Source organism: Hyperolius riggenbachi, chromosome 2 (genome assembly GCF_040937935.1).
Source record: "Hyperolius riggenbachi isolate aHypRig1 chromosome 2, aHypRig1.pri, whole genome shotgun sequence".
Classification (NCBI taxonomy): Eukaryota; Metazoa; Chordata; class Amphibia; order Anura; family Hyperoliidae; genus Hyperolius; species Hyperolius riggenbachi.
This window is the reverse complement of record NC_090647.1, coordinates 26,473,412-26,488,912: the sequence shown is the minus strand read 5'-3', so window position 1 is coordinate 26,488,912 and position 15,501 is coordinate 26,473,412. Positions and strand designations below refer to the sequence as shown.

The 15,501-nt window shown below is 47.7% G+C and overlaps 1 protein-coding gene across 3 annotated transcripts in view; it reads left to right on the top strand.

The window, feature by feature from the left end:
• SLCO2B1 (solute carrier organic anion transporter family member 2B1) overlaps positions 1-15,501 on the top strand; it is a 191,017-nt gene that overhangs the window by 89,118 nt on the left and 86,398 nt on the right. For all 3 annotated transcript variants that reach the window (XM_068266579.1, XM_068266580.1, XM_068266581.1), the window contains exon 5: positions 470-691. In XM_068266579.1, coding sequence (XP_068122680.1) covers positions 470-691 — 222 coding nt within the window. The remainder of the gene's footprint in view (positions 1-469; positions 692-15,501) is intronic.

Sequence of the window (15,501 nt, the reverse complement as noted above, 5' to 3'; positions counted from 1 at the left end):
TGCTGTAGGAAGCACGTTTGCGGTTTGCTAAAAACCTCAAACCTCTGGCGTGCACCATCCTATTGAGATACATTAGCCAAACGTTTTCACAGGCGGCAGCGGTTTTGAAAACGCTACCAAAAATGCTTGGTGTGCACCAGCCCAGAGAGAGCTTCCCTGTGTGCAAGCTACTTTGAACAATAGCAGTGTAGTGCTTCCACACTGAACTGGCTATTTCATTACTAAGCAAGATGTCTGCTTTTAGTACAATATGATTGTGACTGGGGAAAGGAGATATGGGAGGGGGAATGTGATTTTCACACGGAAAACATTACTATGGCAAAGATAAATGACACTATATAATCCATATATTAGGTTTGCCTGCGTCCTTGGGAGGAGTTGTGGTAGCGCTGGTGGGCTCAAAAGTTGCTTTGAAGCCCACAATATTCATTTTGCATGTAATATACAGTATATATTTTCTATTTTCCAGGTATCTCCAGTAACAACACCGACACATGCCAGCCTGGCCTGTACGGCCTGAGTGACAGTGACGACCAATGTGTGAACAACATGGGCAAACAGAACTCGGACATTCTGTGGATACTTTTCGTTGGCCAGTTTCTCCTCGGCATCGGGGGCGTGCCCATCCAACCGTTTGGAATTTCCTACATTGACGATTACGCCAGTAAGAGGAACTCCCCTCTGTATATAGGTGAGAGCAAAGATGGAGGTATAAACTAGAGTGAAGTCAAGGCTAGTCCTTACTTTATTAACATATAGAAGCACTCAGAGGCCAGGCTCACAGTGGGAGTTGCGTTGTGTTCTCTATGACAGCAGGAATGCAACGCAATGGAACGGTAAAGCAGCAACTAATATTATCCATGTATTACAATGCCACACAACTGTCCGCACTGTGAATGTCGCATATGTGATGCAACCTGCGTTCCAAAGCAGCCATTACGCCGTACCGCATTGCACCACTGTGAACATAGCAAAACACTCCCTAGTTCTCCCACCAGCAGTATGCTGCACGTTATTTGATTCTTTAGTGAACCTTTGAGCTTTAATTTGGTCTTTGAATACCGTTTGCCGGAGTTAAAGAGGAACTCCAGCCTAAACAAACATACTGTCATTAAGTTACATTAGCTATGTTAATTAAAATAGATAGGTAATATAATCTCTTACCCACACTGTTTTAAAAAGAACAGGCTAATGTTTGTGGTTTCGTGGGGGCAGCCATCTTTTTGGTTGAAAGGAGATGACATGGAGAATGAGACACGGTTCCAACTGTCCTGTGTCCTGAGCACCTCTCCCAGTTGCTAGGCAACGAGAACATCAGAAATCCCATCATGCTCTGCACAGCATCAGGGAAAAAAGCCCAGGCTTTTTTTCTTTGATGGGTGGAGCTTAGCTAAAAATGCAGCTAAAAATGATGCTTTGGTAAGAAAAACAAAGTTCTGATGCTGTGAAACTGTTAAAGAAACCCCAAGCCTTTTCAGTGCTGCTGAGTAGATTTTTAGTCCGGAGGTTCACTTTAAGTTGTAGTTTTTACTTCAATCTGTTTTTAAATCTTAACTATTTATATTACACAGGCATTATATACTAGAATGTTGTACATTACTCTAGATTAGAGTTGGGCCGAACGGTTCGCCTGCGAACGGTTCCATGCGAACTTCAGTGGTTCGCGTTCGCGTCCCGCAGGCCAACCTTTGCGGAAGTTCGGTTCGCCCCATAATGCACATGGAGGGTCAACTTTGACCCTCTACATCACAGTCAGCAGGCCCAGTGTAGCCAATTAGGCTACACTAGCCCCTGGAGCCCCCCCCCCCCCTTATATAAGGCAGGCCATTACGGTCACTCGTGTGCTGCCTGCGTTAGTGAGAGTAGGGCGAGCTGCTGCAGACTGTCTCTTAGGGAAAGATTAGTTAGGCTTAACTTGTTCCTGTCTGGCTGCATACCTGTTCTGTGAACCCACCACTGCATACCTGTGCTGTGAACCCACCACTGCATACCTGTGCTGTGAACCCACCACTGCATACCTGTGCTGTGAACCCACCACTGCATACCTGTTCAGTGAACCCACCACTGCATACCTGTGCTGTGAACCCACCACTGCATACCTGTTCAGTGAACCTGCCACTGCATACCTGTTCTGTTCAGTGGACCCGCCACTGTATACCTGTTCATTGAACCCACCACTGCATACCTGTGCTGTGAACCCACCACTGCATACCTGTTCTGTGAACCCACCACTGCATACGTGTGCTGTGAACCCACCACTGCATACCTGTTCAGTGAACCTGCCACTGCATACCTGTTCTGTTCAGTGGACCCGCCACTGTATACCTGTTCATTGAACCCACCACAGCATACCTGTGCTGTGAACCCACCACTGCATACCTGTGCTGTGAACCCACCACTGCATACCTGTTCTGTGAACCCACCACTGCATACCTGTGCTGTGAACCCACCACTGCATACCTGTTCAGTGAACCTGCCACTGCATACCTGTTCTGTTCAGTGGACCCGCCACTGTATACCTGTTCATTGAACCCACCACTGCATACCTGTGCTGTGAACCCACCACTGCATACCTGTTCTGTGAACCCACCACTGCATACCTGTGCTGTGAACCCACCACTGCATACCTGTTCAGTGAACCTGCCACTGCATACCTGTTCTGTTCAGTGGACCAGCCACTGTATACCTGTTCATTGAACCCACCACTGCATACCTGTGCTGTGAACCCACCACTGCATACCTGTTCTGTGAACCCACCACTGCAAACCTGTTCAGTGAACCCGCCACTGCATACCTGTTCTGTTCAGTGGACCCGCCACTGTATACCTGTTCAGTGAACCCGCCACTGCATACCTGTTCTGTTCAGTGGACCCGCCACTGTATACCTGTTCAGTGAACCCGCCACTGCATACCTGGTGTGTTCAGTGAACCTGCCACTGCATACCTGTTCTGTGAACCCGCCACTGTATACCTGTTCTGTTTAGTGAACCCGCCACTGCATACCTGTTCTGTTCAGTGGACCCGCCACTGTATACCTGTTCTGTTTAGTGAACCCGCCACTGTATACCTGTTCTGTTTAGTGAACCCGCCACTGCATACCTGTTCTGTTCAGTGGACCCGCCACTGCATACCTGTTCAGTGAACCCGCCACTGTATACCTGTTGTGTTCAGTGAACCTGCCACTGCATACCTGTTCTGTGAACCCGCCACTGTATACCTGTTCTGTTTAGTGAACCCGCCACTGTATACCTGTTCTGTTTAGTGAACCCGCCACTGCATACCTGTTCTGTTCAGTGGACCCGCCACTGTATACCTGTTCAGTGAACCCGCCACTGCATACCTGTTGTGTTCAGTGAACCTGCCACTGCATACCTGTTCTGTGAACCCGCCACTGTATACCTGTTCTGTTTAGTGAACCCGCCACTGCATACCTGTTCTGTTCAGTGGACCCGCCACTGTATACCTGTTCAGTGAACCCGCCACTGCATACCTGTTGTGTTCAGTGAACCTGCCACTGCATACCTAATCTGTGAACCCGCCACTGTATACCTGTTCTGTTTAGTGAACCCGCCACTGTATACCTGTTCTGTTTAGTGAACCCGCCACTGTATACCTGTTCAGTGAACCCGCCACTGCATACCTGTTGTGTTCAGTGAACCTGCCACTGCATACCTGTTGTGTTCAGTGAACCTGCCACTGCATACCTGTTCTGTGAACCCGCCACTGTATACCTGTTCTGTTCAGTGAACCCACCGCATCAGTGCGCATACCTGTGCAGTTAAGTGAACCCACCTACCTACGTGAGTGCACGCAGTGTGATATACCACTCAGTGCATACCCGATATGGACAAAACAGGTAGAGGAAGAGGTAGTGCCAGAGCCAGAGGAAGGCCACCCGGCAGGTCTGCGCGAGGTCGTGTAAATGTAATTTCGTGTGGACCTGGCCCACAGTACAGTGCTCGGAAGAAGGCACGTCCCATCACCTCCCAAGATTGTCAGGACGTGGTTGAGTATTTAGCGACACAGAACACCTCATCTTGCTCAGCCACCAGCGCTACTACTAGCACCACTTCCGCTGCATTTGACACTTCGCAAGAATTATTTAGTGGTGAAATCACTGATGCACAGCCATTGTTGTTACAGCCAGATGAATTTTCACCAGCTCATATGTCTGAGTTACGCGGCAACACTATGGATGTAACGTGTCAGGAGGATGAAGGACCTACTGATGGTGCAAGTTTGGATTTGTCTGAGGCAAGCGAAGCTGGGCAGGATGACTACGATGATGACGGTAATAGGGATCCTCTGTATGTTCCCAATAGAGGAGATGAAGAGGGGGACAGTTCAGAGGGGGAGTCAGAGAGTAGTAGGAGGAGAGAAGTTGCTGAAAGAAGCTGGGGCAGCTCTTCGTCAGAAACAGCTGGTGGCAGAGTCCGGCACCATGTATCGCCACCTATGTACAGCCAGCCAACTTGCCCTTCAGCATCAGCTGCTGAGGTCCCCATAGTGCCCACATCCCAGGGTGGCTCAGCGGTGTGGAAATTTTTTAATGTGTGTGCCTCAGATCGGACCAAAGCCATCTGTTCGCTCTGCCAACAAAAATTGAGCCGTGGAAAGGCCAACACTCACGTAGGGACAAGTGCCTTACGAAGGCACCTGGAGAAAAGGCACAAACAGCAATGGGATGGCCACCTGAGCAAAAGCAGCAGCAGCACACAAAAGCAAAGCCACCCTCCTTCTCCTCTTCCTCCTCCATCAGGTGCATTATCTGCTTCTGCCGCTTTCTCCCTTCCACCTTCACAGGCACCCTCCTCCACTCCGCCTCTGCCCTTGAGCGGTTCCTGCTCCTCTGCCCACAGCAGCAGTCAGGTGTCCGTGAAGGAAATGTTTGAGCGGAAGAAGCCAATTTCGGCCAGTCACCCCCTTGCCCGGCGTCTGACAGCTGGCGTGGCGGAACTGTTAGCTCGGCAGCTGTTACCATACCGGCTGGTGGACTCTGAGACCTTCCGTAAATTTGTGGCCATCGGAACACCGCAGTGGAAGATGCCAGGCCGCACTTATTTTTCGAGAAAGCCCATACCCCAACTGCACCGTGAAGTTGAGAGGCAAGTGGTGTCATCTCTTGCGAAGAGCGTTGGGTCAAGGGTACACCTGACCACGGATGCCTGGTCTGCCAAGCACGGGCAGGGCCGCTACATTACCTACACAGCCCATTGGGTGAACCTGGTGGTGAACGATGGCAAGCAGGGCGCAGCGGACCAAATTGTGACACCACCACGGCTTGCAGGCAGGCCTCCTGCCACCTCCTCTCCTCCTGCTACATGCTCTTCGCTGTCCTCCTCCTCCTTGGCTGAGTGGCAGTTCTCCTCTCCAGCTACACAGCCCCAGCTCCGCAGGGCCTATGCTGCATGCCAGGTAAGACGGTGTCACGCCATCTTAGACATGTCTTGTCTCAAAGCGGAGAGTCACACTGGAGCAGCTCTCCTGGCTGCTCTTAAGAAACAGGTGGATGAGTGGCTGACCCCGCACCACCTGGAGATAGGCAACGTGGTGTGCGACAACGGCAGCAATCTGCTTGCCGCTTTGCATATGGGGAAGCTGACACACATACCCTGCATGGCACATGTCATGAATCTAGTGGTTCAAAGATTTGTGGCAAAGTACCCTGGCTTAGCGAATGTCCTGAAGCAGGCCAGGAAGTTCTGTGGGCATTTGAGGCGGTCTTATACAGCCATGGCACACTTTGCGGAAATTCAGCGCAAAAACAACATGCCGGTGAGACGCCTCATTTGCGATAGCCCGACTCGCTGGAACTCGACCCTGCTCATGTTCTCCCGCCTGCTAGAACAGAAGAAAGCCGTGACCCACTACCTCTACAACTACAGTAGAATGAAACAGTCTGGGAAGATGGGGATGTTCTGGCCCGACAACTGGACACTGATGGAAAATGCATGCAGGCTCATGCGGCCGTTTGAGGAGGTGACCAACCTGGTGAGCCGCAGTGAGGGCACCATCAGCGACTTAATTCCCTACGCTTACTTCTTGGAGCGTGCTGTGCGTAGAGTGGCGGATGAAGCTGTGAATGAGCGTGACCAGGAACCGTTATGGCAGGAACAGGCATGGGACCAATTTTCATCAGACCCAGCTGTTTCCTCAACACCTGCGGCAGCACAGAGGGGGGAGGAGGAGGAAGAAGAGAAGTCGTGTGCAGAAGACGAGTCAGACTCAGAGGATGATGAGCAAGGTGTTTCTTTGGGGGAGGAGGAGGAGGGGACAGCGGCAGGAGAACAACCTCAGCAGGCATCGCAAGGGGCTTGTGCTGCTCAACCTTCCCGTGGTATTGTTCGCGGCTGGGGGGAGGAGGTTGACTTACCTGACGTCACTGAGGAAGAGCAAGAGGAGATGGAGGGTACTGGATCCGACTTTGTGCAGATGTCGTCTTTTATGCTGTCCTGCCTGTTGAGGGACCCCCGTATAAAAAACCTCAAGGGGAATGACCTGTACTGGGTGGCCACACTACTAGACCCTCGGTACAGGCACAAAGTGGCGGACCTGTTACCAACTCACCGGAAGGTGGAAAGAATGCAGCACATGCAGAACCAGCTGTCAACTATGCTTTACAATGCCTTTAAGGGTGATGTGATGGCACAACGCCCGCAAGGTACCACTGCCACTAATCCTCCTCCCGTGTCCACGCAGTCAAAGACAGGACGCTCCAGCGATCTCATGGTGATGTCGGACATGCGGACGTTCTTTAGTCCAATGCCTCGCCGTAGCCCTTCCGGATCCACCCTCCACCAAAGCCTGGAACGGCAGGTAGCCGACTACCTGGCCTTAAGTGTGGATGTAGACACTGCTGTGAACAGCGATGAGGAACCCTTGAACTACTGGGTGCGCAGGCTTGACCTGTGGCCAGAGCTGTCCCAATTTGCCATCCAACTTCTCTCCTGCCCTGCCGCAAGCGTCCTGTCAGAAAGGACCTTCAGCGCAGCTGGAGGCATTGTCACAGAGAAGAGAAGTCGCCTAAGTCACAAAAGTGTTAAGTACCTCACCTTTATCAAAATGAATGAGGCATGGATCCCGGAGGGCTGCTGGCCCGCCCCAAGACTAAGTCAGTCCCCGCACACACAGCATCTCTGCCTGCACGCCGTGTGACTGGCTGCCTGGCCTGCCCCAAGAAGACTAAGTCGCTCCCAGTCCCTCCACACAGCATGTCTGCCTGCAGGCCGCTTGACTACCTTCTCCGCCACCACCAACAGGGTCCGGGACTCCAGGCGGATTGCTGAATTTTTTAGGCCGCTGCTAGCAGCGGCCGCTGTAATAATTTTTCTGGTGCGTGTACATGACTGCCTAATTTTTCTGCCTGCACTGCGGGCAGCTGCAACAACAAAAGAAAAGGCATGTACATGCGCCCATTCCCCTTCGTGATCATTACCTTGCCGTGGTGAAGGGGCTTGCGTATCACAATGAAGCAATGACCGGCGCCTAGATGAGTGTCTCGGGGGGCACACCCACGATAATAAGGTCGTTGCCTCATTGTGGTCAGACCAAATTTAATCAGCTGGACAGTCACTGTTCTGTCATTCAGCTACATCAGCCAGGCGACCATATGGGCTGTAAAGCCACCAAAACCTGCACTCTGGCCATGGTGCGCACCAATCCAGCACGGCCGTCACTAGTACAAACAGCTGTTTGCGGTGCGTTACACAGTGAGTTTGGTGTGTCAGTGTGAAGCAGTACCTTAATTACACTACCTGATTGATGTATACACATGCAAGATGTTTGAAAGCACTTTAGGCCTGTCATTTAGCATTCAATGTGATTTCTGCCCTTAAAACGCTGCTTTGCGTCAAATCCAGATTTTTCCCCGGGACTTTTGGCATGTATCCCACTCCGCCATGCCCCCCTCCAGGTGTTAGACCCCTTGAAACATCTTTTCCATCACTTTTGTGGCCAGCATAATTTTTTTTTTTTTTCAAAGTTCGCATCCCCATTGAAGTCTATTGCGGTTCGCGAACTTTAACGCGAACCGAACCTTCCGCGGAAGTTTGCGAACCAGGTTCGCGAACCTAAAATCGGAGGTTCGGCCCAACTCTACTCTAGATACCCACTTTTACGGTAATTAAAGTTGTATGGTAATTAACCACTCAAGGACCATAGCCTTACACCCCCGTAGTGACCAGGCGATTTCTTACAATTCAGTGCTTTACAGCTTTAACAGCTCGCTGCACCGCCATACAACTTAGCACACAAATGAATCTCAGCACACCTTTCTCTTTCTGTTGCATCCGAATGCTGCTGCCCCTGACAGTTTTTTTTAATGTAATTTTTTCATAAATCCCGGTATTTTTTATTATTCCCCCCCCCTCCCCCTCAAGATCCAGTCAGTGATCACTTCTCCCAGGCATCAGCCTATGAGAGGCAATCACATTGTGGGCCACTCGAGCTTTGTCACTAAGCTGTCCCCGTACAGCGCTGTGCATAGGAAAAAAAAAAACGTTTATTGTATTCCATCAGCTTTCCAGCCACGATCGTCTATGTAAAGCATACCTCCCAACTTTTTGAGATAAGAAAGAGGGACACTTAAGCCACGCCCCTTCCACACCCCTAATCACGCCCCTGTCACACCCCTAGTCACGCATACCATAAAGATATCATAAGAAAAATATGTTGTTTTATAAGACAAAGGACACTGGTCCTTTCTATCCTGGTTCATTTTCCTTCATATTAACATTTTAAAATTATTAATATATCAATTTAAAGGATGGCAATAAAGTTTAGAGGCAATCAAACACATTTTTTAGTAGATAAATATATATATTTATATATATTAACATAGAAAGAGGGACAAAGTCCTGAAAGAGGGACACATGAGGAGGAAACAGGGACAGAGGGACAGGGCTCCTAAAGAGGGACTGTCCCTTCGAAAGAGTGACAGTTGGGTGCTATGTGTAAAGGGAGGCACATACGGCTATCTGAATGGAGGAAGGGGCCACATGTGGCTATCTAAAGGGGAGCATATCTGGCTATTTAAAGAGGGGAACATCTGGCTTTCTAAAGGGGGGGCATCTGATATTGGGGTACACTGACTATCTGAACTGGGTAAAGTGGCACATTTGGCTATCTATAGAGGTGAAAGGGGCACATCTTGCTATCTAAACAGCATTTGCGCAGGACTATCCAGTGGGGCATGCAAAAACCCCTGTGCGCGGAAAACCTTACCTATGCCTCTGGTCGGTCCCGGATGACTGAGACTCTACTGTATACAGTCATCCTAAACTTCCTGAAAACAAAGAAAAAAATGTTACTTTTAGGCAAAAAAAAAAAAGTTCCATACAAATTTCTATCCTGGCATTTTGTGAGACAGAAATAAGGAGTTGCTTTAGCTCTCCTCTTCTGAAGCATCTGCAATCCAAGGAGATAAGGTTGTTTCTTCCTCTGCGGAATCTGATAATGAGGCTTCTGCGTTACAGAAGATGATAGTAAACCTCATTCTAGTGACTCAGAAATGTGAGCAGCTTCTTCTCAAAGGCAAACAGGGGACGCTTTCGGTTTTCTGCGAAGTCACGCAGGAGCTGTTAGAACTTATAGATATTACTCCAGATAAAAATATAAAGATGCTTAAATTGTCTCCAGAAGACAAATTGCGTGAAGGAATTGAGGATTCTCGAGACAGAGGCTTTCTTGTCTTCTTCATCGCAGTATCGAGAGATGAATTAATAGAAACTGCAAAATGTTGTATAAAATGATATAAAAGTAGCTTCCTGTCTCCTTGATAGCCACACATACAAAATAGGCTATGCTCATCCAACACAGACCAGCAATAGGGGAAACCCATAGCGCCAACCTGTCCCTCTTTTGAAGGGACAGTCCATCTTTGGTAACCCAGTCCCTCTGTCTCTCTTACTTCCTCACCTGTCTCTCTTTTAGGACTTACGTACAGATCTGTGCAAATATATTTATTTTTCTACTGAAAAATGTGTTTAATTGACGCTAACTTTATTTCCAACCATTAAATTGATATATTTCTTACTTTAAAATGTTAATTTAAAGGAGAATGGGCCAGGATAGGGCTTGGGGAGGGGGTGGAGAGGCTGGGGGCTGGGCACTGTACACAAGAGCCTCCTGCACACTGAATAGGGACTGTCTAAAAATCTTTGTCTACAAAACTTTGTACAATATGTTATGTGCAAAGGAGTCAGCCTGGTTTCAGCAAACAGAAGATCTCCAGTTTTGAGTGAAAGTAAACAGAATTTAGTGAAGGAAGAAATGTTGGCATCTTTTCCTATGTTTTCAAAAACTACGGATTATAACTGTACATGAGTCCTTCCTTATGGTGCCCATACACGGTACAATAAAAATGTTCGATTTTCCCGTTTATTCGATCAAAATGATCCATTTGAAAATAATCTTTTATTTTCGAACAAGAAAAACAAACGATTATCTCGTTTTTTCAATTAAAATTCAATCAGGCATGTTGGAAAAACGTTTATATTCAATCTAACTGAATAATCTAACTAAATTATCTAATCGAAAAAAATGAAAACATTGTACCATGTATCTAGAAGATCCGTCTGACTTCAGCAATGGAATAAAAATCCTGGAGTTAAGCAAACATTACACAACCTTCTCATGGAAAGGGAATGTCTTCTTGATTGTCAGTTTGACGTGATTGTGGAAAAGGCAGCATATGAAAAAAAATGCCTTTCCTCCAAAGAAAAAGAAATAAAAAAGGTCACTAAGATGTTTTTCTGTCAACCAGGGAATACAAAAGGGCAAATTCCAGCAGAAGAGAACAAGCAAAACTCAGAAGGAAAAATATGAGGAGTGTCTCTTAAAGGACCACTATCGGGAAAAACTATAAAATGTAAAATACCTGTAAACACATTCAAATAAGAAGTACGTTTCTTCCAGAGTAAAATGAGCCATAAATGACTTTTCTCCTATGTTGCTGTCACTTACAGTAGGTAGTAGAAATCTGACAGAAGCGACAGGTTTTGGGCTAGTCCATCTCTCCATAGAGGATTATCAGCACACCTTTATTCTTTGTAAGACACTCCTTTAAAAGGATTTATACAAAGATGCTGGCTTCCCCGTGGAGCCAGGTATATAGGTTAGGTAGGTAGGTGCCCCCAGTATAGGTTAGATAGGTGCCCTGAGTATAGGTTAGAAAGGTAGGTGCCCCAAGTATAGGTTAGATAGGTAGGTGCCCCGAGTATAGGTTAGATAGGTAAGTTCCCCCAGTATAGGCTAGATAGGTAGGTGCCCCAAGTATAGGCTAGATAGGTAGGTGGCCCAAGCCCCCTCCCTCGCCTTGGTCCCCCGATCTGCGCTCCCCTCCAGCTTTAAATGGCGAATAAGCAGTGGACAGTAAGAGGCACGGGCGGGGGATCACTCACCTCTTCCTCGTTCCAACGTGCACTCCACTGACGTCACTTCCTGCAACGCCAGCCACGTACAAAACAGTGGGCGGCGTTGCAGGAAGTGACGTCAGTGGAGCGCACGTTGGAACGAGAAAGAGGTGAGTGATCCCCCGCCCGTGCCTCTTACTGTCCACTGCTTATTCGCCATTTAAAGCTGGAGGGGAGCGCAGATCGGGGGACCCAGGCGAGGGAGGGGGGGGGGGGGTCCGACCCCCCTCCCCAACGCTAGCCCCAATACTCCCGTCCTGCCCGCTACCCCTCCAGCTCGGCGGCCGCCCCCCCCCCCCCCCCCCCGCACCCACGGACGGGCGGTTGCCGCCCCTAGAAATTTGCCGCCTGAGGCAAAAGTTTCACCCCGCCTCATGAGCGGCCCGGCCCTGCCTTTAAGGCCCAAAGTTTCCAGTTCTCAAGAATTCAGCAAAAGTTGACTTTAACTTTAGCTGAGGGGTCTCTTCAATATTTTCTCCACAACTGGGAAGATATAACATCAAACATATGTGTTCTGAATATAATAATGTATGGCAATCACCTAGACTACCTAGACAATACCTAGACAATCGCAGAACTACTGCGCCTGCGCAGTACAGCCCGGCGGACGTCCGATGACGTCAGCGCGCCGGCGTGGGACGCAGAAGTGCCAGGAAATGGAGCGCAGAAGAGCCCGGCCTGGCCAGGTCGGGTTGGGCACCGGAGACCACCGGGAGCCTGCGGAGCGGCGGCGAGGGCACCTCCTGCCTGCCACGGGCTGGAGGAAGCCCCAGGTAAGTGGAAATTTATTTTTATTTTTTTAATCCCCTCCCTGAACCTTCTGTCAGCGGCGGATCTCCGCCTCTACCCCGCCCCTCTCAGTGAAGGAAGACTGAGAGGGACGGACTAGAGGCGGAGATCCGCCGCTGACAGATGCGCATGAGGCAGGGCTGCAGCTCATAGCTCTGCCTCACACGGAAGCACTGCACGGATCGCCCCCCGGGGAGTTAGGGGGGTTTTAGATAGTTTTCAGCCGCGGGAATGCGGCGGTTTAGGTAGGACTAATGTATTAAACAAGATTGTTTAATAAAAAAAGGATTTTTAAGAGGCTTCAGAGTCTCTTTAAAATGAAAACTTTTAAACCAGTAAATTATTTATTTATTTTATAGTTATTTGGCATTGCCATCTTTCACTTTGCACTTTGCATCTCTGCACTTTGCAGAGTACGTAATCATGTCACTGACTGTCCTCAGAGGAGCTCACAATCTAACCCTACCATAGTCATAATCCTACCATAATATTATTTATGTATTTATTTATATAAAACTGACATCTTCTAACAGCACTTTACAGAGTATATAATCATGTCACTGACTGTCCTCACAATCTAATCCCAACCATAGTCATAGACTAATGTCCTACAACACCCCCCCCCCCCCCCCCCCCCTTTTCTCCCCACAAACAGCTTTCTGTTGGTGGGGTCTGATTGGTCCCACAATGTTTATATTTTTATCAATATTTATTTCTTTATTTTTTGAATAAAATTATGTATTTTTTATTTACTTATTTTCTATACCCCCCTCCCTCCCCCGCCAGCCAATCACTGTGATCGGCAGTCATAGGCTTCAGCCTACAACAGAAGATCACCCCTGAGCCTACCAGGGGGACAGCCATGTCCTTGTCACTAGTGGTATAAACCTGTGGTCCATAAGGAGTTAAGCACTGTACATTGGACATCTCTTATACTAAAATCAAGACTTCTGAACAAGGTCCTATCATGAACTTCCCATCCCTTCACTCTCCAGTGCTTCTCACGTGTTTTGTCATGGTTTGAAGTGGAGCACTGGAATTTCTTACTGGTAATGACATATTCTCAAAATAGCCATGACAGCACGGGGGTCCCACCCATGTTGATGTTGAAACTGTTTCTATGTACATATTTTATACTTACACCCACTTTATTCCACTGCAACCCTCTGGAGCACCCTGGCGGGCTGAGGTGTGGCTAGTGGTTCTGGTACGTTCCTGTCTCTGACAGGTGGGTGGAGCCATCTCTCTCATGTGTGCCTTCTTTCTGTGGAAAAAATTACTACCAGCAATTATTTCCAGTTTTAGATGTGAAAGTCGTAGAAACTGTAATTTTTATCTAGCAGAAGATAACAACACCAGTGGTGATGTGTACACAGTTGATCCGCCGGGCAGCGGAAGTGTCAGACACGTCTTCAGCTTCTCTTGGGTTTCAGCAACATTAGCAATTTCCCCGAGAGCCAGACAGGAGAAATACCGACCAACAGCTTGTACAATTAGCTAGCTGACTTGGGGGTTGATTCACTTTGTAGGACGAGATCCCTGCACTTTGGCCAAATAGGCTGCCTATCAAAGGACAGGCAGCCTATTGGACCAGTCAAAGTGCTGGGATCTCATCCTACAAAGTCACTGGAGCTGACAGGGTCCAGAGTGGGACAATTGGAGTGGCCGTTAGTTTTGGGGGAGCGTGAGTAAGTTGGTAGTGCATGCTACAGCAGTACTTTTTACTTGCGCTACCATGCTAAGCTGCGCTGCTTGAGCAGTGTAGCTTAGTAAATCAACCCCTACTGATTTGTCTGTGAGCCAGATGACGCCATCAAAAGAGCCACATCTGGCTCCCGAGCCATAGGTTCCCTACCCCTGTGCTAGAGCCTCTTAACGGCTCCAGGACGGTTTTATAAGTCAAACAGTGCTGCTGCCGCTGTGCGCGTGCGCGCTCCCGCACATGCACGTGCACGTGAGATTAGTAAAAAAAAAAAAAAAAACAGAAAAAATACACCTTTATTTCCAAATAATATATTGTCATCAGACTTTGTACCAGGGACATAATTAAAATCTTGTGATAACCAGGACAAATAGGCAGATAAAATGTGCTGGTTTTATGTACAGTAGCAGTGTTTATATTAAAACTATAGGGGATTAAATTGGAGAAATAGTGTATTTTTAAATTTTTTTCCTTATCCTTTCCTTTAAAATGCATAGAAAATAAAGTAATTACTGAAAACAAATATCAACCCCAAAAAGCACAATTGGTTGGTGAAAAAAACAAGATATAGATCATTTAATTGTGATAAGTAGTGATTAAGCTATTGGCAAATGAAAGGGATGAGCACGGAAAGGTGAAAATCGCTCTTGTCCATTAGGGTAAAAAACGCTTTGGGGTGAAGTGGTTAAAGTGGTATAAAGCCAAGCATTTTTTCCTTGCTCTAAAAAAATGATTTACCGGCTATAATATACTGAAGGGATAGAGAAAAGGACGGGAAGACACCGGGAGCCCAATCTGGTGTAGTATCTCACAAAGCTGGGTTGCGCATGAGGCAACCAGTCTATATCGCATGTGGGGAAGTACCGTCCCCACTTGGCCTTGTGAGGAGATCTCGATGGTCGCAGCTCCTTTGAAGAAAATTACCACCTGCCAGGTGGTGACCCCTGATCACGGGGGGTATGCAACACGGGAGGGTAGGAGGCGCCCTAATGGGTACTGATAGCACGACTCTTACGTCGACAAACGAATTCAATAGATAGACATTAGGTCAGGTTAGTAGATTAGTAGTTGGTATTGGTATGTACTCTGGTACAGAGAGTATCAGTGTTGTTAGGTCGTTTTATTGTTTTTCTAAAACATGGAATGATCCTACCTTTTCTAAAACATGGAATGATCCTACCTTTTCTAAAACATGGAATGATCCTACCTTTTCTAAAACATGGAATGATCCTACCTTTTCTAAAACATGGAATGATCCTACCTTTTCTAAAACATGGAATGATCCTACCTTTTCTAAAACATGGAATGATCCTACCTTTTCTAAAACATGGAATGATCCTACCTTTTCTAAAACATGGAATGATCCTACCTTTTCTAAAACATGGAATGATCCTACCTTAATAAGCAGTCATTCCATAACAGTTGTTAAAAAACGATCTTTATTGGAGCACTCAAATAATGACTATGGCGCCCGAATCTGGGGAATACTCCACATAGGCACGATACACGACCTGATGAAGCGGTTTGAACCGCGAAACGCGTTGTCATTATTTGAGTGCTCCAATAAAGATCGTTTTTTAACAACTGTTATGGAATGAC